The sequence below is a fragment of the Grammomys surdaster genome, unplaced genomic scaffold (genome assembly GCF_004785775.1).
Source record: "Grammomys surdaster isolate TR1022 unplaced genomic scaffold, NIH_TR_1.0 126546, whole genome shotgun sequence".
NCBI classification, from domain to species: Eukaryota; Metazoa; Chordata; class Mammalia; order Rodentia; family Muridae; genus Grammomys; species Grammomys surdaster.
Window position 1 is genome coordinate 2,082,714 of NW_021621338.1, and position 23,507 is coordinate 2,106,220.

The window sequence follows — 23,507 nt, forward strand, 5'->3', positions numbered from 1 at the left end:
TACTCTTTCAGTTTCCTTTGTTGGCTTCTGCCTCCCTTTGACTATGGTAAAATGTATGTTTCCTCTTTATTAGTTAGTTTGAGAGTTTTCTATAGAAAGTATATGTGTATTCAGAAATCAGTTTGTGGCTATAGCCTACCAAAGGAGAAAAGGGGAATGTAGAAACAGCTTTAAGTTATTCCAATTTTAAATAATTTAAAATTTAATAAGAGGAAAGAAGAGGCTAAATACTGTAGGTAGAATAATTTGTTCAGAGAGTCTGTCAGATTTTCATTTTCTCTTGGTCACTATCTTGTCTCTCCTCATTTTCTACCTATCTTTTGACAATAGATTGTACAAGAGAAATTTAAAAAGAGTTGGATAGTTGTGGATGCAAGAACTCTGAAGAAGGAAGATATACAAAAAGAGACTGTTTATTGCCTAAATGATGATGATGAAACTGAAGTTTCCAAAGAGGACACTATTCAAGGTATATCGCAAGTTGTCTGCATTTTGGTCCAAGAGAGATTTTCTCCAAGGTGATGGGAGGCAGCATAGACTGGTCACCTAGAGACGCTTCTTTGAGATACAGAGGTGCAGCAAAAACACTGGGTCCTGTAGGTCAGTGGGTCCTCCGGCAAGATGGCTCTGGAGAAGGACCTATGTATTGGATCCTTCCAAATTTAAATGTGTCAAGTGACAGGACCTGTACTTTGGCTTTATTCTGTGCACAGATTCACTAGCTAGGAGGGTGCTTATAAAGTGGCTGAAGCAGCTTTTGCCCTTATTCTTCAAATGCCTGTTTTAGGTCTTATATCTTACTGGATATGCTCACTTAGGGGAAAATATTATTTGTGATTGTTGCTGTGTCTTATACACACTAGGCTCTTTAAAGCTGGGCTAAATATACCCAACTCATTTGGCTTAAATAGTATGTTTAGGTGACATCTTTATCCAGAGGACTTGGAAACTAGCTGAGAATATCTGAATATTCAAGAGCTCAAATCCTCAGATGCCAAATGATGCTTAAGATGGCAGCCAGGGTGCGTGGATCAACTTATTACCAGGTTGTGCACTGCTTAGTGTAGTTTTAAGTTTCCAGGTCTGGGGAAAAAACTCACGTATGGCATTATATCTTACTGGATGTATTCAAGTCTGAGGGAATAGGATAGTTTGAACCTCGTAGTGTGTACAGTTATGTATAGAATATAATGAACACTTTACAACATCTACTACTAGTTTGATTAAATTCAGTAGCATATCGTAGAGCATAACTTTTGGAGTTGTAGTTGAGCTGGAATCATGACCCCGTCATTACTGGATCATTGTATTCTGGTGGAAGGACTGGCTCATGGTGGGCAGAGGAGCATGAGTAAGGGCCAGGCCAGGCTCAGAGGTCCTGTGGGGTATCCTAAGTAGCAGCCTGCATTTTTTCTTAATTCTTACAACCTAATGAAGCAGAAACTTGCTATTTCTATTTTCCACAGAAGGACTATAGTAGGTACTTTTCTTACTGCTGTGACAAAAGCAACTCAAGCTAGGAAAGGTTTATTTTGACCCACAGTTTGAGGTTACAGTCTGCCAGGCAGGGATGTGAGGCCAGCTACAGCTGTGGTCAGCAAGTTGTGCTCAGCTTTTCTTCTCCCTTTTGTTAAGCTCTGGACCCCAGCCCATGAGACGGTGCCATCCACAGTCAGGGTGGGTCTTCCCACTTCAGTTAACCCAGAGTAGGAATTTCAGAGTTACGTCCAGAGGAGTGTTTCCACAGTGATTGCAAAGTTATTATCCCATCAAGTAGATAATCAAGATTGTCCATCATCAGGACCAAAGCTGAACAACACTCCTTAAACATAAAGTCACACAGCTAGCTGCACACAGACACAGAACTAAATTGAGAGCTGTGTTCCCCCAAAGTCTGTGTTCCTCCATTCTGTTCAGTACTAGGGCCAATAAAGGGTTTTGGGTGATAAACTCAGAGTGTATGCATGATTTTAAAGGCACATGGATCCATTGATGGTTTAGGGGACTCAACTATGTCTACGGTGTTTAGGAGTGTTCCATGGGAAGATGAGTGTGGCAGCTAGATTAGAAAGGGGAGGGACTGGAGGAGAAGGGATCAGTTCTTTAAGTTGTTCAAAGAAGGCTCTGTTATCTGGGACAAACAGATTCTTAGGGCAGGCAATTGAAGGGGAAGCATTAGACGCAGTCTGGGTCACAGCGTGGCCTCAGTTCTCCTTTTCTTTCCTGTTACAGACCACTTTCCTTTGCGTCTCCTCCACTGTTACTCACTAATGTGTGGGCTGTTCTTTTTCTTACCCAGCAGATCTAGTAGACATGTGAGCCAGAGTATGGTGGTATGTTACAGTCTCTTCTGTACTCCTTGGCTTGGAGGAACATTATTTGCGCTTGAATTAGAAGAACCAGAAAGCCCAGGCAGTTTTCATGAGTACCTCTGAGATTTTGCTAACTCAAATACGAACATGATTGATGATAAGAAAAAGTTAGGAAAATTCTTGGTTTAGGGTGTGGGAGATTGTTGGTGAGCACGAGCTGCTGTGCCGGGACGAGGACCTGGGTTTGAATCCACGGAAAAGCCAGGTGGGGGCTGGACTCAATGGCACACATCTTTAATCCCAGTACTCGGAGGCAGAGATTGGCAGATCTCTTGAGTTTGAGGCCAGCCTGGTCTACATAGTGAGCTCCAGGACAGCCAGGGCTACACAGAGAAACCTGTCTTGAAAGAAAAAAAATAAAACAAAACCAACAACAACAAAAAAATCAAAACCAACCAACCAAATAAACAAATAAATAAAATAACAAAAGCCAGACAGGGCAGTGCACACTTGCAACCCCAGTGCTGGAGAGGAGACAGGTGAACCCCCAGGCTTGCTAGCCAGTCAGCTGTGCTAGAACAGAGAGCTTCTGGCCTGCTTACAAGCCCTGTCTCAAAATGTAAGGTAGTGAACAGTAGAATAGTAGAGGAAGAATAGAGGCGAAGTTGACCTCTGACCTGTACATGCACTCCCAGATGAGCACACCTGTATGTACACACGCACACATGTGTGTACCCTTTCCTCTACCTGCATACAAATGACTGGAAAATAAAAGGAAAAAATATTCCACTTAGATGCCATCCTTAATCGTGTCTCATGTGTTTCCCTGTTGAGTTTCATACTGGAATTTTTGAATTCGTTGTCATCTTTTTTCAAAAAGCCATGCATGAAACTACAAATTGGTTTCTTAAAAGTCTGCCATGGGACTCTCACTGTTTCTGGGGTTTTGATGACCCTTCTTGCATTTACACTGAAGAGACACTGTACACTGCAGGAAATCATATGCAGGAGAACAGGTTTGGGGCTTTGCTCTTTTTTTTTTTTTCCACTTGTAGTGTGGACATATGAGCCCATATTTACCCAAACTAAGACACTGAAAACAAATAAAACTGAATTCCAGTAATACAATAAATTCAAATCCAGAAAAGTATAAAACTTGTCAGTTGGATGCTTTTAAAATAGAGTTGCGGCTTCTTCTGGTTAGATGGCTGCAGGTTTGTCTATTTCCAGCATGTATTTTTGAACATTTTGTTCTGAAGATCTCCGATGGGCTGTTTTCTCTGTGGACCTCTGGGTTTCTGAGTAAATGAGCTTTTGATTATGTTCACAACTCACTTTCATTCTGTAGTCAACACGGTTCTCTTTGGAGGATGACTAATGTGCTGTATTTGTACAGTCTTCTCTGTTGGGTGATCATTAAGGTACCCAGACTGCAGAGGATGCTACCTTAAAAATGTAATTAGACCTTAATCATCTGTAAGGGGAGGATGTGGCTTGTTTCTGCCTCTGCTTTTCCCATGTGGGTCACAGGGGGCAGTAATTTGGATCCAGGGAGCAGAAGAGACTGGCTCTGGGATACATATATTAATGTATATACATGTGTATATATACACGTGTATTGATATACATACACATGTATATATACACATGTATTGATACATGTATATAGCTTATTTCAGGCCTCACATGCCTAATACATGCTCTGCTCTCATTCTCCAGGGTTCCGCTATGGAAGCGACATCATTCCTTTTTCTAAAGTGGATGAGGAACAAATGAAGTATAAATCAGAAGGGAAGTGCTTCTCTGTTTTGGGATTTTGTAAATCTTCTCAGGTACAGCAATTACTTTGCAGTTGTGAACAAAGTACATGCCTTGAGCTTTTGATTGGTTATTTTATTTACAATTCATACTTATATCTTATTCAGTCTTCTAAAATGTAGTTTGGGGATGAGTGTTGCCTTTTATTTTTTATTTAAAAAATGTTAATTTCTGTGTGTACGCATGTGTGTACATCTGTGCATGCGTGTGCATGTGTGTGTGTATGCATATGTGTGTGTATATGTGTGTGTGTGTGTGCACGCATGAATGTGTCCACATGAGTGTGGAGGTACATATATATATGTGCATATATATATATGTATACGCACATATATATGTAGTCTAGCTGGATTTTGAAAGTCAATTAAATCTCAGAATATCATTTATTTTTAATATATTTTTTAAAATTATTTTTTATTATGTGTTCATCCATGTGGCTGTGTGTGGGCATGTGTGTGTGAGTACAGGTACTGGAGGAAGGAGAGGAGTCAGGTCCCCCTAGACATAGATGCTGGGATTTGAACTCCAGTCCTCTGGAAGAAATGGATGTGCACTTAGCCAGTGCACCACCTCTAACTCCAGGGTATCATTCATTCACGGTTGGTCACCCTTTCCCTCCAGTTTCTGGTGTGGGGATCTAGGATGTGAACCTTATCCATAAGTCACATGATTTTTAGACACTAAAGTGCAGATACATGAAGTAGACAAAAGAGGATGTGCAGCAGCTTGCCGTGGGAACACATACGGCCCTGGGAAGCATGACTCAGTGATTCCCAGAGAGCTTAGGTTTGCTGTTCTTGGGGTGGACCATAAAATGATGAATCATAGTTAATAAATACTAACATTATTATTGTTACTGTCATTATTTTGGTTTTTTGAAACAGGATTTCTCTGGTAGCCTTGGCTGTCCTTGAATTTGCTCTGTAGACCAACCAGGCTGGCCTTGAACTCAGAGATCCTCCTGCCTCTGCCTCACGGGTGCTGGGATAAAAAGCTTGCACCACCACTCCAGCAAGTATCTTTGTATGTGAATTTCTCCCTAAGTTCATAGGGATGAAGAGATTCTATTGGAGAACTCATGGGGATTACAATGAAAGTAAATGCCACCCATAGTCTGGATCTGTGTCCTAGCACACAAGCCTCATGTAGTCTGGATCTGTGTGTCCTAGCACACAAGCCTCATGTAGTCTGGATCTGTGTCCTAGCACACAGGCCTCATGTAGTCTGGATCTGTGTCCTAGCACACAGGCCTCATGTAGTCTGGATCTGTGCCCTAGCACACAAGCCTCATGTAGTCTGGATCTGTGTCCTAGCACACAGGCCTCATGTAGTCTGGATCTGTGTGCCCTAGCCCACAAGCCTCATGTAGTCTGGATCTGTGTGTCCTAGCACACAAGCCTCATGGAGTCTGGATCTGTGTGTCTTAGCACACAAGCCTCATGTAGTCTGGTTCTGTGCCCTAGCACACAGGCCTCATGTAGTCTGGATCTGTGTCCTAGCACACAAGCCTCATGTAGTCTGGATCTGTGTCTCCTAGCACACAAGCCTCATGTAGTTCTAGAGTGAGGTTCATTCAGTGAGCTGTAGGAGAATTGCTTTCATGATTATCCATACTGTTAGCAGTGTCTTCAAAACTCATAGGCGAAGGCTTGGAGAGATGGCTCAGTGGTTAAGAACATGAACAACTGCCAGAGACCAGGGGTTGGTTCTCAGCACTACGTCAGGTGGCTCACAGTTGCCTAGTATTCTAGTTCAAGGAGATCTGGTGCCCTCTTCGTCTCTAGGGGCACCTGTATATACATGGCATATATATATATATGCACACACATATATATGTATATTACAAATAAACAAACAAAACAAACCTCTTTAAGCCAAAAAATGGGCAAACTTACCTAAAATCTCTAAGAATGTACTAAAATGGAACTTGCTAAGTAAACATTTTTTTGGAAGTTTAGAGCCCCTAAAAATTCTTTAAAGTAAAACTAACTGCATTGCAAAATATGTTAGTTAATATTTATTAATCTTGAGTGAAACTAACCTTATTGAGACCAATTTGTAGAAACTGTCTCCCCTTTAAAAAAAGATATATCTGTACTTTTTATTTTAATGTGCATGGGTGTTTGCCTGCAAGATTATCTGTGTACCATGTGCATGAGTGTCCAAAGAGGTCCAAAGCGGGTTCTGGGTCACTGGAACTGGAGTTAAAGGCAGTGAGCTACCATGTGGGTGCCCGGCTCCTCTGGAAGAGCAGAGAATGCCCTTAACCGCTGAGCTATCTCTCCAGCCCTTCCCTCTCTTTTCTGAGAGAGATTTTACTATGTATCCTGGCTGGCCTTGTATTCACAGAGATCTGTCTGCTTCTGCATCCTAATTGCTGGGATTAAAGATGTGTATTACTACATCTGACTGAAACTGCTCTTTCTGCCCATGTCTAGATAGACAGATAAGCCCTATCCCAAACACCTTTAGTATAATTCAGAATTGCTAATAATGAAGTTACCTTTGTCAAGCTGGAAGTAGGGGTCTATTTTAGATAAATAACAAAGCAAAACAGGGCAAACATAACCAAAAAAATACATATCTCTTTTAAAAAAGACATGTATTAACTTCAAATTTTACTTTTAAAATCATGTTCTCCCTTTTTAACTTCTAAATCAATTTTATTTTATTGATTTTGCTTCTGAAAGGCGAAAATACTTCTATTCAAGTCTAGGCTTAGAAAATGGGTGAAGACTGTCTATCTCAAAGAGAAGAGCCCACCTGTTCCCCAGTGTGAAAGAAGAGTCTCACAAGTTTCTCGAGATGGGATGAGCCCAGGCTCATCTCTTTAACCAGAAGCCAGGCAGTGTCCGCTCAACTTGTTTTTAAAGTTCTGTCTCAGACAAGTGTCATGAAAATATTATAATTACCATTCAATGAATAATTACAGTGTTCCAACCAATGTAAGCATTTGTTAAAAATTCTCAGTTATTATTACCCTTCCAGGCATGTACTATTGTAGTCATTTTTTAGATTAGGAAATAGAGGATTAGCCTCATTATGTAACTCGCCAAAGCCCTTACAGTGAAGTGAGAGGCGATGTGGATTTCGAGGCGGGCCTCCTCAACTCCAGAGACTGTGCCATCAGTCAGTACTACACTTACCATGTGAACTAGCACAGTTTTGAATAGTCCACTGTACATACCTGCTTTCATGATCTCACCTAAAGGATACAAGGTGTTGCACACAGTATTTTCCATATGGATTATGACAAAATACAGATGTGCACCTTTGAATAGACTCGTGTTGTCAGTTAAATGAAGTCATAGGCTCCTCCACCCCATCTTCAGTTGGAATGTTGACAAAACACCAGTTTTGGAGTGAATTGGTGTGAAATACTTTTGTTTGTGGATGGTGACTGTTGGCTAACCAAGCACACCACCACTTGTGTGCGTGTGCAGTTTATTTTAAACCATCAAACAGTTTTTCAGTTCTCTTGCTAAGTTGTTGAGTATTCTGAGTAGATAATTATGAGACAGAAAAGACTGTGGCAATTAGCTTCCCTCCAGATTCCTGGCAGTTCTTTTAAAAAGTCATTTAGGTATACTAGATAAAGATATCATTAGCTATTTCTTAAAGATTTATTTTTATTTTTAATTATGCATGTGTGTGCAGGGGCTTATGGAACCTAGAGGTGATGGATCACCTGGAGCTGGAGTTACAAGGGATTGTGAGTCACCTGACATGAGTGCTGGGAACCAAATTCCGGGACTTTGCAAGAGCAGTACGTGCTCTTAACTACTGAGCCTTCTCATCTCTTCATCTCCCTCATTAGCTATTTTTTGAATAAATCAAGGAGTATTATAAATTCTATCAGGCTAAGGAGATCTCTTGAGTACGATATACTGATAGTGTAGGGTTATTCTTTATGCCTTAGCATAGTGGTTTTCATCTGGGACATAGAAGTGGAAATAAGGGATGTTTAGATTATGTGGCCCTCACACCTTTGAAGCTCGAGGTGCTTGAGCTGTGGTTACTATAATGTGCTCCTGGTTTCTCAGCTTCAGAGGAAAGAGTGCAGGAAAAAGCAGATGAGAAACATTGCCCAGTACCAACATGATACATTCTTCTACAAAAGCCCCCAGGCTCTAGCTCCACAGACAGTGAGAGCCAGAGCTTGGTGATTGGGTGTAGGGGTTGTGATTTCAGGAATGTTAACATTCATTTTCTAATCAAATATTGGTAAAGTTCAGTGACCCTGGTTCATTTCAAGAAGGGGAAGGACCAGCAGAACATTTTCTGTAACTAGTTTCCCTGCCCTGAGTCTGCTCAGAACTGGCTCTTTATTTGGTCCTCTGCAGTTCATCAGGGGCTTGCCACCTCTCCTGAGGACTTTATTCCTAAGAGACTTTAGGAAACAGTCTTTGTTAATCTCTCATTTTTTCACCTGTCCCTTGCGCTGTGCCCCAGCACTGCTCTGAAAGCAGGACCAGTGAATACATGCTCTGTTCCCGTCACTCCAGATTGCTAGTCACTGTGTTGTCTGCCCTGGAGCCAGTGCATAGACCTTTCTTTACATTTTCCTTTTTCAAGATGTACTCATTTTTATGTGTGTGAGTGTTCTGTCTTCATGTATGGATGGGCATCACGTGCATGACTGGTAATCTTCATAAGAGCAGCAAATGCTCTGAACAGCTGAGCCGTCTCCAACCTTTACATTTCATTTTCATTAGTTCCTACTTCCCAATTTTTATACACGTCTTCTGAAACCTTCACAGGCTAGCCTAATGCCCTGTGTTGGGCTATATACTACATCATTGCATTTAATTATACAACTATTTAGGCTTTTAGGGACATGGTTATAGCCTGCTCACTCCTGTTTCAGTGTACAACATATAGGACAATACAGGCCATGCACTAGGTGCTCACTGAGTTGAGCTTCAAGTACTAAGTTGTTTCTAATCGCTCTTGATGTTACCAGTAAGAACATTTCCAGCAGACATTTTAGCAACACGTGACCTTACAGTGTTATGTATTTCAAACCATTTTCTCTCTCTCTCACTCTTGCAGGTTCATAGAAGATTCTTCATGGGATATCAAGTTCTAAAGGTCTTTGCAGCAAAGGATGATGAGGTGAGTTGGGTTGGAGCTTTGAGATAGTGCTATAAATTGAACTGTAATTTTAGGAAAATGTGTTGTTTATGGTCTTGTTTGTTTCTTTGTTTGAAACAGGGTTTTTCTGTGTAGCTATGGCTGTAATGGAACTCAATTTATAGACCAGGCTGACCTTGAACTAAGAAATCATCCAGCCTTTGCCTGTCAAGTGCTGGGGTTGAAGGTGTGCACCACCACCATGGCCTGCCTTTGTGTTTTAAATGACATGAATATTCACAACAGCTGTGGGAAAGTCAGCCAGCCTGTACCTCTGAAACCGGAGAGATGATAAATGAGCTCGTGTCAGCCTGAGCCTAAGACCCGAGGTCACAGTCTTTCACAACGACAACCTCTGACCAGCCTGGCTTAGGTAGAGGTGTCAGCTGGGAAGGCGTTTCGGACCGTGTTGGCTCTCATCTCTCATGAACTCTAAGCATTAGGGTTGTGTGTGGACCTGGAGAGGCGCTGAGACGGACACTGAGTGTTAGGGTTGTGTGTGGACCTGGAGAGGCGCTGACATGGACACTGAGTGTTAGGGTTGTGTGTGGACCTGGAGAGGCGCTGACATGGACACTGAGTGTTAGGGTTGTGTGTGGACCTGGAGAGGCGCTGACCAGACTCCTTACCGGCACTTTTAGTAATCTAGGAACTTGGTAAGCTCTGATGGGCGAGCTATGGAAGTTTCTAGGTAAAACTAGTCTCGAGGTTATAGTGGCTGTTCTGCAGTCAGTAAGTACAGGTATACTAAATGAAGGGCAAGCTGTCTCTACTTGGTTACTTGAGATCATTCTGGGGGTAGATATTGGTGACCTGAGTATTTCTGCTTTCCCATGGTCCTTTGATTCTATTTTTGTGGGTTGTGACAGATACAGACAATTGTGTATATTTGTCATATATCAATCACTTTGAAGTTTTTAAAGAAAAGACACTTTGATTTCTTAATGGCTCTTTGGTATCCGTGAGTTTTTTCCTATGGTAATTGAAAACTGATATTGTCTAACTAGGCCTATGAGATATATAGGAGAACAGGGAGAGTATGCGGTGTGAGAGCTTCCAGTAGAAAATGCACACAGCAGACTTGTGTGGGTAGACGGAGGAGTAGGTAACGGTGACAGATGTAATAGCAGTCTTCAGACATTTTGAGGAGGATCATGTGGCATAGAAATTAATCTGTGCTTCCTACCAGAGAACTGAACGAGGACCCACAGGTGGGGAGCTTTGTTCCAAATGAATTATTCTGTCATCAAAGATCACTAACTCCAGATGGATCGCCTTCTTGTGAGGTTGTTTTAAGTCCATCCATGGAAGTTTTCAAGCAGTCTGCAATAGTACCAGCCATGTGTGTCGTAGGGGTTGTTAAAATGGGTGAATATTATTGTTTTTCAGTTAAAATATTATGTGATTCATTGACTAACTCCTTAAAATGTTTTCTCTGCTATTTGCTTATAATTTTATGTATGTGTAGAATATATATATATATATATATATATATATATATATATATATATATATATATGCTGTTTTGCACTGTGTGTGGAGAAGATGGGCAGAGGAGAAAGGAAAGGAATGGGATCTGAGTGGAGTTAAATACAGACTCAGTGTTACAATACAATACAGAGACAGTCATTGTCCTTTACATTAACTATCCTGACTGGTTCTGTCAAAGACACACACATTCAAATTTCAAGCAAATTAGAAACAGTCTCTTCCCCAGACTCTGTTCTTCTCTGGTCCTCTCTTATGGGACTTATATTAGAACAGACATGTTCTGTTTGGTACATCTTTCATTCCCACTAGTAAAGAATATCTTTGCTCAGTGAAGTCAGGGAGTCCTCTTTGCTCTATGACAGGACCTTGACACCTAGCAAAGAGTAGGCTTAACATAAGTATTCTTTGAAATGAGGGGACATTTATCTATTATCAAATCTGTAGACTATTTTGATGGCAAGATATTGAAGCCATAGATTTTTATGAAGGGATGGGACACACATACCTAACTGTGATACAGGCTAGCTAGCTATGATATGGGAAAAGTACATAGTATTCAGAAACTTGGAAGATTAAGCTTACTTAGTAAGGCAAATCTGAAATGTGTCAGAAGACATGGGTGGGGTTGTTGCTAGAAGGAAATTATTGAGCAGAAGCACCCAGGGGAAGCAAGACACAAAATCCCTGGTCACCAATCAGCTCTGTGATGCTGGAACCGTTAGAGGTTTGTGGAAGAGACTGACAGGGTCACCTCTGAACAGAAGAGGCAGTGGTAGATTTGAAAGCCATAAAAATATACTGGGAGCCTTTCTCTCTCTCTTCCTTCCTTGAGACAGGGTCTCTTACTGGACTAGAAACTTGTGCTTTTGACTAGGTTGGTGGTCCGCAAGCTTCCTGGACCTGCCAGTCTCCACTCATCAATGTTAGAGTTACAGACACAGCCATGCCTGGATTTTTGTGTGGGTTCTGGAGACTCAAGCTCAGATGCTGAAGACTCAACCTTCGATCCTTAGTTAATAAGGACAAACACTCTTACTGATCTGGCTCCTCATCTCCTTGGAAGAGTTTTTAAGACTTTTGATTCTTCCATTCATGGGACTGGATGAAACAATCCCTAAACTGAGTTTTAGAGTAAGAAGAATGAAAGACTGAAAGCTAACTTTAAGAGCTAGTTGGAGCCGGGCAGTGGTGGCGCACGCCTTTAATCCCAGCACTTGGGAGGCAGAGACAGACAGATTTCTGAGTTTGAGGCCAGCCTGTTCTACAGAGTGAGTTCCAGGACAGCCAGGACTACACAGAGAAACCCTGTCTCGAAAGACAAAAAACAAAAACAAACAAAAAAACAAGAGCTAGTTGGAAGAAGAAAAGAGCTTTCGGGGCAGAGACCCACATAGAGTAATCAGAGGAAGCTGTTACTTCTGAAGTCAGAATGTGGAGAACGAGGACCTGGGTTCTGTGCTTGCTAAGCAGGTGCTCTGTCACTGAGAGCCTGAAACAGGAACAAAGCAGACAGTCCCCGTGTGAGTGTTAGGTCTTGTTGTCTGTGAGGAGCTCTCGCGAGCTGGACCTGTGCTGCTCTTGTCTGTGAGGAGCTCTTGCGAGCTGGATCTGGACCTGTGCTGACACACTCTTCTCCCTTACAGGCGGCAGCTGTTGCACTTTCCTCCCTCATTCATGCTTTGGATGAATTAAACATGGTCGCCATCGTCCGATATGCTTATGACAAAAGAGCTAATCCTCAAGTTGGTGTAGCCTTCCCTTACATTAAGGATGCCTATGAGGTAAAACCTGCAGGCTTTTCATCCTCCCCTGTCCCCTTTCCTTCTTTTCTTTAAAAAACAAAAACAAAAACAAAAACAAAAACAAAAAACCCCATCTTTTTTGTAGTTCTGGGGATCCCACTCCTCCATGCCAGGGGCTCCCGCCTGCTAGGCTGTGCTCACTACTTAGTGTTGCTCTCTGTCTCTTTATCCTAAACACTTGTTTTGGGATGTTGTTAAAATACTTATTCTAGTTCTGTAGGTCTAAGTGGGAACCATTTTCTGAATTTCTTGCAAACTCCCAGATAATGTTGGGATTGCTGGCCTGTGAGCCAGGCTTTCAGTTAGAAAACAACACGATTCATGAACATATTTAAGGAGGGTCTCATTAAACCAGCGAAGGTGAAAGCAGGGGTCTCTCTTCATTCCTATCCCTTTGGCCTTTTCAGAGCCACATGGGAAGAGACGTCACCTCCAATTTAGCAAATAAGGACCAGGAATAAAAGTTGGGGGTGTGATTTCACTGTGATCCGTGTGAAGGTTGGTTCATTTGAGGCTCTCCTATTTGAGGTACAGGTCAGGGTTGCTTATTGTCCTATTCCTCTGAAAACTCCATTCGATGAGACTGTAATAGAGGGTGGGATGGTGACTTTCCAGTCAGATGTCCTGCCATCCGGCTATTCCCATTGGTTCTACTTGGTCTTGTGCTTTTATGGTTACTTAACAGCCTTCCTTTGAGGCATTTCTTTTATATCTGGTATCTGTCATACTGTGCACTCACTACTAGGTGGCAAAATACTGTATTTACTGTGTGTCAGTCAGATTTATACAAAGTTTTGAACTATTTCTGCTGTGCCACTTCCACAGCATCTGGGACCACTTGGATGTATTTCCATTAATCTGATGGTTTCTGCTTGTTGACGCCTCTCTCTCTCATTAGTGTTTAGTTTATGTGCAGCTGCCTTTCATGGAAGACTTGCGGCAATACATGTTTTCCTCGCTGAAAAACAATAAGAAATGCACTCCCACAGGTGAGTCTATTCCATTTAGCTCACTAATGGCTCTGCACGCAGACTCTTCTTGGGAAATCACCTGGCTGCAGCTGTGGGTGGGGCCAGGCCCTCACGGGATGGATGAAGTGCTTGGATTTTAATCACACACATGATTCTAATCATGATGAAGATGGTTCAGCAGGTGTTTTGACAGGGAGCAGGTTCTTCTAGCCTTCCAAACTCTCAGGTTTCCCCTTCTGCATCTGAAAAGCAGCTTGTTGGATGTCTGCTCTTCAGTTGTAAGCAGAAAGCTTGCTGCCGTGGAAGTGAGTATATGTGCCTCTGCGTCCTGCATGCCGTTTGATGTAGCTGAAGTGACAGTGGCAGGATTCAGCATGCTCTGTCCGCGTTGTTCTTCCTTTGTAGTTTGTGACTGCAGTTCAGTTCTTACTGTGGCTTGTGAGCGTCTGGTACTTACACCTGCAGCCAGCTGTCAGTGTGCCAGAGTGAGCCTCACAGCCACGAGTGCTGTCTTCTAGGTGGCTCGCCATTTGTCACCGTTTGTGTAGTTGTGGGCAGAATGTAAAAACTAAAACCAAAAACAACACCACAAAAACTACCAGAAATAAACAACAGCAGATGATGATAGAGGCTTTAAGGTCGTCCAGAGAGATACAGTAAATGATGATGGATGCTTTAGGCTACAAGTCAGTGTAGAGTTAGGGAATTTTAAGGTGACTTTGCAAATGGGCTTCTCCCTATGGATTCTTAGGGCTGGGCCCTTTGGTAACAGTGTCTATTAAAACAAAAACAAAACCAAAACAACCCCCTACCCCCCAAAAAACAACAAGAAATCGAATGGGTCCCTGGGCTAGTGTCCTTTCCTCTAGAGGTAGGCGTCTTTCTACCATAACGGAGGCACGTGTGGACCTGAATGTAAGGGAAGTTGTTTTCCTGCTGTTTATTGTGTTTCTGCCTCTTGATTCCTTGCTAATTAATTAAGGATTAATTGGGGGTTGAACTCAGAGTCTCATGCACACTGCAGTCAGTCTAACCACTGAGTACTACTCCAGCCCTCACTATTCCAAACTTGTTAAGAAGTTATCTTATGAGTCAGCTCAAGTCCAAAAGTTGAACACCTTTTGATCAGATGGCTTATTTCCTATGTCTTAATGAATTTTCTTAAAGCTATTGGCAAATCTTCCAAGTTGATATTTATGGGGGAGTTTATGACACCAGCGTGATCTAGCAAGAGAGCAGCTGAGAGTGTTGTGGGAGGGACTTACCGAATGTTTCCTGGTGCAAGCGATGGCTCCAGAGTTGCCTGCTGGGGCCTAGCTCATCACTTACGATGGTGATGGTTGTGGAAGGTTCAGACATGCAGACGGTGCCTTGTGATAAGTAACTTTATTTTGTGACACTGAAGGAGTAGACGACGGAAGCGTTAAGGTACCATTTAGAAACTGCTTACTCTTCTGCCATCGGCCAGTGATTGATGTTAGAAACAGTATTCCATTTGGACGGCTCTGCAAACTGCCGTGAACCCACTAAGTTAAAGGCACACAAGTGGTAGAAGAGTCAGAAGCTTTTTGGGGAAGATTTGTTTCTTGTCCATGTAGCTCTGGGCTGTGCTATTTGTATTGACTTGGTAGATTTTTATTAAAGGGCAGTTGCTAGACTTTAAGTGAGACACCAAAGAATTGCCATTAAGGAACTTTAGAGTTTGAATGGAATGAATGTTCTCAAGGTGTGTGTAGTGTACTTAGTAGCTTTGCAGAAAGAAGAGGGCACTGACAGATCACAAAGGAATTCACTTGTTCTAGTCAAAGGTGTTTTCTTGTGATGCTGCTGGGCTCTGCTGAAGGATACTTGGGATCTTCAGAAAGCTTTGCTTCATTTGGAAGTTGTTAATTCGTTTAAATGTTTTTCTCTTTAGCTGATTACTATTTTGAAAATATTAGCTCATTGGATACTAAGTATTTTGTTTAAATTTCCATAGAGGAATGATTTTATTAATTTTTTTATGACAGAGTTATTTTTCTGGAACAAACCCTTGCTTTTGTTATCATACTCCATTGCTAAATGTTTTCAGAATGGTAGAACTGGAAAAGAGTCAAGAGGGCAGCTACTCTGTTTTTTGTTTTCTTCTTTTTAAGACCAGGGTTCATTATGTAGCTCTGGCTGCCCTGAAACTCACTATGTAGACCAGGTGGGCCATGAAGTTTTAGAGATCTTCTTGTCTCTGCCTCCTCAGTGCTGAGATTAAAGGTGTGTGCTGCGATGCCTACTATTATATATATCAGCTACTATAGTTTTTGAGATTTATGTTTACTTTATGTGTATGGATAGTTTGCTTGCATATATGTCTGTATATCGTCATGCAGGCCTAGTGCACACATAGGGCAGAAAATGGTGTTAGATTGACCAGAACTGGAGTTACAGCCGATTGTGGGTGCTAGGAATCAAATCTTGGCCCTTAAGAAGAGTGGTCAGTGCTCTTAACTTCTGTGCCCAGGTAAAATCTTTCTCCCCCTCTTCCTTCTTTTCTTTGTGTTGTGCTTACATTTAACCTAGGGGAATAATTTTTTTATTTGTTTTGTTTTTTGAGACAGGGTTTCTTCATGTAGCCTTGGTTGTCCTGAAGTCACTCTGTTTATCAGTCTGACTTTGAACTCAGAGTTCCTCCTGCCTCTGCTTCCTAAGTTCTGGGATTAAAGGCACATGCCCCACTGTCCAGCCTCAGCTAATCTTAATAGTTCTTTTTTAGATGTGAAAACCAAGCATCAGGTTAAGTATTTACACAACTAGGGAATGCTTTTTGGCAGAGCAGGCGCTATATGACCTGCCAGTGTTACTGCATTCAGAAATGGCAAGTATTTCATTTTGATAGAGAAAAATAGAAATAATCTATGTTTTCCCTTTTGCTTCTCTGTGTATCATTGTTTTAAGAGGCACAGCTGAGTGCTATTGATGATCTGATTGATTCCATGACCTTGGTAAAGAAAAATGAGGAAGAAGACATCATTGAAGACTTGTTTCCAACCTCCAAAATTCCAAATCCCGAGTTTCAGCGATTGTACCAGGTGAGAAAGGAAAGGTCAGCCTATTATGTTTTTCTTTTCTTTTCTCCTTCTCTCCCCCATTTCTTCCTTCCTTCCTGTGTCTCTTTTTGAGATGATATCTCACTATTTAGTGCTTACTGGCCTGAAATTCAGTAAATAGACCCGACTGGTATTGAACTCACAGAGATCTGCCTATCTCTGCTTCCCGAGTGCTGGAACAGATACAAAGCCATATTTCAGCTGCTGTATGGAAATACTGTGGAAATGAGGAGGGAGAGATCCTTGGAAGTGGATTTTATGGAAGCCCCCTCTGAGTCTTGGATGGAAATCTAAAAGAAGGCCGTCTGACGGGAGGCGGGCATGATGCAAAGCCACACGATCAGTCAGTTCCATTTGTCTGGAGAGAATTCAGGGAAGAGTCCAGAAACCACTTCAAGATCTGTGTGTAGACAGGATTTTCCCAATAGGTCTCTAGGCATCCAGGAAATAAGGCCAACAATTGACAAATGGAGTCTCACACAATTAAAAAGCTTTGCACACAAAAGGAAACGGTTAGTGGAGTGAAGAGACAGCTACAGAGAAGGAGATGAAGCATTGTTGGCTATTCCTCTACAAAGGATCAATATCTAGAACAGACAGAACCCACTGACAAGACCCGATGAAGCTCAAGGGGGATTCGGGTAATTAAGAGTGAGCAAAGCAGGAGGTGAAGTAAAGGAACACAGAAAATAAGCAGTCATACTGTGGAGAAGGAAGAATTGTTGGTGTGTTGAGGGGATGCTGGAGGGAGGAGCATGTGGTATTGAGTTTGCGGGATACTGACTTCTAGGTGATATTCTGTCAAACCTGATAATCTTTTTTTTTTTTTTTTTGCTACATACCTCTATATAGCATTTTCTTTATTGTATGGAAACAGTTCATGGGATAGAATAGTATGCTTTGTAATATGATAAAGTAGTTTGAAATTGCAAGAACTATCCAGCCCCTTTTCTTAATCTTTCAAAATTACTAATCCTTAAATTGTTTAAACGTGGGAGTAGGGCTGGGCATAGGTTAGTGACATAGCATGTACCTGGCCTGTGCAAGACCCAGGATTCAACCCATGGCAATAATAAATAAAATGGGCTAGTTAGAGCTTTCTTCACAGGAGGGAAACCTCAGAGGGCTATGCCACTTCATTGTTTCTTAAGGGCATCTCATCGCTTACCTGGCTCTATTGTCAGAGCAGTGACTCTCTACCTGTGGGTCGCGACCCTGTTGGTTGTGACTAGGGGTCACATGCCAGATAGCCTACATGTCAGATATTTACATTACGATTCATAACAGTAGCAGAATTATGAAGTAGCAGGTCAGCAGAACATAAGGAGCTCTATTAAAGGGTCAGTTAGGAAGGCTGAGACCCAGCGTTAGAGTGTTGCCCTTTTGTTAAAAGCAAGTGCTGCCCAGGCCTGACTTAGACTGGTGCAGATAGATGACTGAGCGGCAGTAGCCTGTGTCCAGTTCCACTCACTTGGACAGTGGATAGCCTGCCTCGCCTTTGGTCCTCTTCCCACTCTTGGTGCTTCTTTCTGGCATCCCTGTCAACAGTGCCCTAGAGAAGAGCGTTTAGTCCCCTAGTCAATATCATCAGGTGCTTACTCCTTGCTGGGTGTATTTTCTGTGCTTACAGTTCAGCAGTACACGAGAAGATACGTATTTTCAAGGGGAAGGGCTAGAGAAGTGAACTAAGCAATTGATGAGACAATTTTAAATAAATGCTTGAAAAACACAAAATTGGGAAACGTTAGAATATGACAAGACTCCTGGGTTGTGGTAAGGAGCTTGAACAAGTTACTTTTGTATCTCCAAAGTACTTGAAGGAAACAAGGAGGGAAGATTTTCTTTGGCTCAGTTTCAGGGGTTCTCAGAGCTGGGAAGGCAGGACAGAGCAGCTTATTCATAGTGGCTGTTCACACTGTGGTGGGCCAGGGAGCAGCATGCTGGAAGCAGGGTTTGGGTAACCTTCAAAGAGCCACCTCCAGTGACCCACTGTCACTAGCTTTACCCCAGCTCCTGAAGGTCTCACAGCCTCCTCAAAGCACTCTCATAAGCTGGAGAATGCAAATTTAGAACATGATCTCATGTTCAGGTGACTTTAGGTCCAGGCCAGTTAGAAGGTGACTAGGCCAGGGCTGGGCAAGAATGGTGCTCTTTCCCTATCTTCATTTGTCACATTCTCTGTCTCCCATTCTCTCTTTACATGGGTCTCATAGTCTGATTCAGTGGGGATGCTGGGCATGTGGAGGCAGGGTCACGTGCTGCCCTCCCTGATGGCTCAGGTCAGCTCAGTATTGTCATGTTTTTCGGACTTTGTTCTAGGGCTCAGAGTGGGCAGCTCCCCTTAGGCCTCCGTCTCACCCATCACACACTGACCCCACAGCCACGTGACAGAGAACGTGCGTGCGATGAAGGAAAGTAAAAGACTTGGTATGAAGAAACTGTAATCTTGGAGTATTGGGAGTTAGAAACCTTGTATGCTCCCTGAGTAGTTTATAAGATGAAGGTCCCTCTAAGGAGGTTTATAGAGGGGTTTGCTTCTGTGCTTAAGTCTGTTTTTATAGCTGATGTGACCAGTGTCCTCTGACCAGTGTCTATTTGTCTCTGCTGTTTGTCATGAGTCTCCTAGCCCTTCCCATCCCCACTGGTGAGGAATAGAGATGGAGGGTTCCTGACCAGAAAACAGAAGGCCGTATTTGATGTCAGTCTCAGCATTTTTTAATGGCTTTGTACTTTGCCTACAGTGTCTGCTGCACCGAGCCTTACATCTCCAGGAGCGGCTGCCCCCAATTCAGCAGCACATTTTGAATATGCTGGACCCCCCCACTGAGATGAAAGCAAAATGTGAGATTCCACTCTCTAAAGTAAAGACCCTTTTCCCTCTGACAGAAGTCGTCAAGAAAAAGGACCAAGTGACTGCTCAAGACGTTTTCCAAGACAAGTAAGTACCTGATGTGGTCACCTTGGAATCTGTAGCAATGCAAAGGGGTTGGGGGTGGGGTGGGGTGGGGGCTGGAACAACAGCAAGTCTAGAACTACTGGAATTACGGTGCTGTCTACGGTTTTCTGGGATTATAGAGGGGGATAGAACAGCTTCTAAATCCTTGTGTAGAAATGCTAAGTCCTCATACCTGTCCATCAGAGTCATAGTCTAGCCTTGGTATTCACTAGGCTCAGTCTTCTGATTTGAATTGGCTTTTGTATCAACCATAAAGTTTTTGTGACTTATACATAGGTAGGCTAAGCAATATTAGTAAATACCTGAAGCTGAATTTTCTTCTTTTAAAACAGATCTTATTATAGTTTTATTTCTCTCTCTCTCTCTCTCTCTCTCTCTCTCTCTCTCTCTCTCTCTCTGTGCGCGTGTGTGCATGTGCTCATGAAACACACACATGAGTATGTATAACTCAGAGAACAACTTAGATGTTAGTTCTAGGATCAAGCTGTCAGGCTTGGCAGCAGGTTACTCTGCTGGTCTTGAGTTGACCCTTTCTAAAGTAAAGAAGTGGTGATGGGAAGGGCAGGAGGTTTCTGTTGGGTGTCAGGATGTGTGTGTGTGTGTGTGTTTAAGTGTCAATGAGATCTCTGGAGGAGAACCATGACAGCTGACAACTGTGGCTGTTCTGTTGGTAGCTCACTGATGTCCTTGACCCATGACATTAGGGAGGCCTTTGCAGGTTAAGGAGTGGAATGTATTGCATATGGTACATGAACGAAGCTTGCAAAGGGCTAATGAACTGTTTTTCTTCTTCACACTTTGTTCAGAATCTATATAATCTCCATATAAATAGAATTAAACTAGAAGACAATATTCATTGTACAGAATCTTTGGGTTTGTGACATTGACTTTCCAGATTCATTCAGCTAGTCATTGGTGATTTTTCTCTTAAGCTAAAATAATGTTTCTTTCTACTGCATTTTGAGATTTGGCATCAGACCATGATCTCCGCCCTCCCCTGCCCCCCATTTTCTTTGGTTTCCTTCCCACAGCTGAATCTTCATTGACAAAATAAGGCTTATTATTTATAAGTACTCAGTGGGAAAGGATGAGTAATTTCCAGAAACTTTCATTGGTTTCTATAAATCAATGTTTAGTGAATTATTGTACAAGTTGAATAGAAAGCTTTGCATTTTTCATAGCTTCCCAGAGGTAAATACCCCAACCTCTGTGAGATTTTGAAGGGAAAAAGAAAAAATAGACTAAACTGGATTGATCCTGTTCCATGGACTCCCATTGCACCCTGGAGAGCTTTACTGCCCTTTTTATTTTATCCTGCTTTCTTCTGCACAGGAAGCCTGTCCCCAAAATTTCACCTCCATCTTTCTCTGCCTGTTCGCCACTGGGTCCAATTGAGAGCTGCTCAATGAAGTCTGTGTCTCTCTCTTCCTGTGGCATCTTGCTCTGGTCTCCCTGCGACCACACAGCTATTCTCTTCCCATATTAAACTCCAGTTCGTGATCTTGATTACCTTTTGGTACTGTGGGAAAGAAATAGACCATTTTCTCCTCTTCCTTTGATTAAAATGTAAATTAGCTGGTTAAGAAATAAACCACAGAGCCCCTCAGGGCAGTTATCCTGTGATTTGATCCCTGCAGTGATTACACCTTCAGCTGCGGCCCTATCACTCATCGCTCTGGAAGTTTAGTGTCTCAGTTTCTTGTTCTTTGCACCCGAGACAGTGTGCGACACAGCCAAGTGATCTGCCTGGGGCCTGGGAATGAGCTCACGGGAGTACACTCTTACCCACATTCCTATTCTCCCCCTGTATTTTCAGAAGTCTTAGTTTCTAAGAACTGTAGAAGTGATGAATTTAGCAAATATTTGCTTACGTTTCCTTTATTCAACGATGATTTAGTCTCCTTCACATGGATTATAAAACTCTCCATTTTAATGAAAAGCCTCAAGTTAGCTTTAAAGGTTATGCTAAGGGGGAAACAGGTGGCTAATACTGAGGTGTGTTTTTGTATTTATTTTTCATCCTGGAATCCAGTTTACCAATTTCCAGTAGATAGGAAAAGAGCTAAGATTTGGGTGTGATAATTATTTGCTGAGGAAGTTTCATAGTAAAAAGCAAGATGTCACTTGATTTGATTTTGGTTGAATAATTTTATCTTTATGATAATTTCTTCCCCTAAATACAGCCATGGGTAGGCAAGATGGTTAAGTGGGTAAAGATTCTTGCCTTGCAAGCCTGGCTACCTGAAAATGGGTGGAGAAACCAGCTTGGCAAAGTATCCTCTGACCTCCCATGTTCATACCCTGGCACATGCCCCTCCACAACAATAACTGAAAAAAATTAAAATCAGTCTTATTTCAAGAGATATCATGGCTACAAAATCCAGGTTAAAGCTCTCTGAACTTTTGTGAGGGAAGCCGATAATCAAAAGTCAGCGACACAGCATCATTCTGAAAACATGGCACATCTGAGAAACTGCTGTTCATCTCCAACCTGTTGGATACCTTGGACCTATAGTGATAACGTCTCCATTTCCAAAGGGAGAGAGCTCTGTTGGCGCCTGCATGGAGACCCACAGTATACTCCATGCTGCCCGCATTGTCTGAAAGCATTGCTTCCCTTAGTGTTGGCATATACCTTGAAGTGAAAGTATCCTCTTAGGTAATGCTATGTCCAATTTTTTGAGGAACTGCCAGACTGATTTCCAGAGTGGTTGTACCTGCTTGCAATCCCACCAACAATGGAGGAGTGTTCCTCTTTCTCCACATCCTCTCCAGCATCTGATATCACCTGAGTTTTTGATCTTAGCCATTCTGACTGGTGTGAGGTGGAATCTCAGGGTTGCCTTGATTTGCATTTCCCTGATGACTAAGGATGTTGAACATTTCTTTAGGTGCTTTTTGGCCATTCGAGTTTCCTCAGTTGAAAATTCTTTGTTTAGCTCTGTACCCCATTTTTAAATAGGGTTATTTGGTTGTCTGGAGTCTAATTTCTTGAGTTCTTTGTATATATTGGATATTAGCCCTCTATCAGATGTAGGATTGCTAAAGATCTTTTTCCAATCTATTGGTTGCCATTTTGTCCTATTTACAGTGTCCTTTGCCTTACAGAAACTTGGCAATTTTATCAGGTCTCATTTGTCAATTCTTGATCTTAGAGCATATGCCATTGGTGTTCTGCTCAGGAACTTTTCCCCTGTGCCTAGGTATTTGATGATCTTCCCCACCTTCTCTTCTATAAGTTTCAGCATATCTGGTTTTATGTGGAGGTCCTTTATCCATTTGGACTTGAGCTTTGTACAATGAGATAAGAATGGATGGATTTGCATTCTTCTACATGCTGAAATCTAGTTGAGCCAGCACCATTTGTTGAAAATACCACTCCTGGGCATGTACCCAGAAGATGCTCCAACATATAACAAGGACACATGCTCCCCTATGTTCATAGCAGTCTTTTTTATAATAGCCAGAAGCTGAAAGAACCCAGATGTCCTTCAACAGATGAACAGATACAGAAAATGTGGTACATTTACACAGTGGAGTATTACTCAGCTATTAAAAACAATGAATTTGAGAAATTCTTAGGTAAATGGATGGAACTAGAAAATATCATCCAGAGTGAGGTAACCCAATCACAAAAGAACACACATGATATGCACTCACTGATAATTAGATATTAGCCCAAAAGCTTGCAATATCCAAGATACAACTCACAGACCACATGAAGTTCATGAACAAGGAAGACCAAAGTGTGGGTGCTTTGGCCCTTCTTAGGAGGGGTAACAAAATACTCAAGGGAACAAATATGGAGACAAAGTGTGGGACAGAAACTGAAGGAAGGGCCATCCAGAGACTGCTCCACCTGGGTATCCATCCCTTGTGCAGTCACCAAACGTAGACACTGATGTGGATGCCAGGAAGTGCATGCTGACAGGAGCCTGATATAG

At 42.2% G+C, this 23,507-nt stretch overlaps 1 protein-coding gene across 3 annotated transcripts in view; it reads left to right on the forward strand.

Moving 5' to 3' along the window:
• Xrcc5 (X-ray repair cross complementing 5) overlaps nt 1-23,507 on the forward strand; it is a 98,070-nt gene that overhangs the window by 17,324 nt on the left and 57,239 nt on the right. For all 3 annotated transcript variants that reach the window (XM_028760676.1, XM_028760678.1, XM_028760677.1), the window contains exons 8-14: nt 331-469; nt 4,032-4,144; nt 9,183-9,245; nt 12,398-12,535; nt 13,455-13,545; nt 16,456-16,589; nt 19,349-19,545. In XM_028760676.1, the coding sequence (XP_028616509.1) occupies nt 331-469; nt 4,032-4,144; nt 9,183-9,245; nt 12,398-12,535; nt 13,455-13,545; nt 16,456-16,589; nt 19,349-19,545 (875 nt within the window). The remainder of the gene's footprint in view (nt 1-330; nt 470-4,031; nt 4,145-9,182; nt 9,246-12,397; nt 12,536-13,454; nt 13,546-16,455; nt 16,590-19,348; nt 19,546-23,507) is intronic.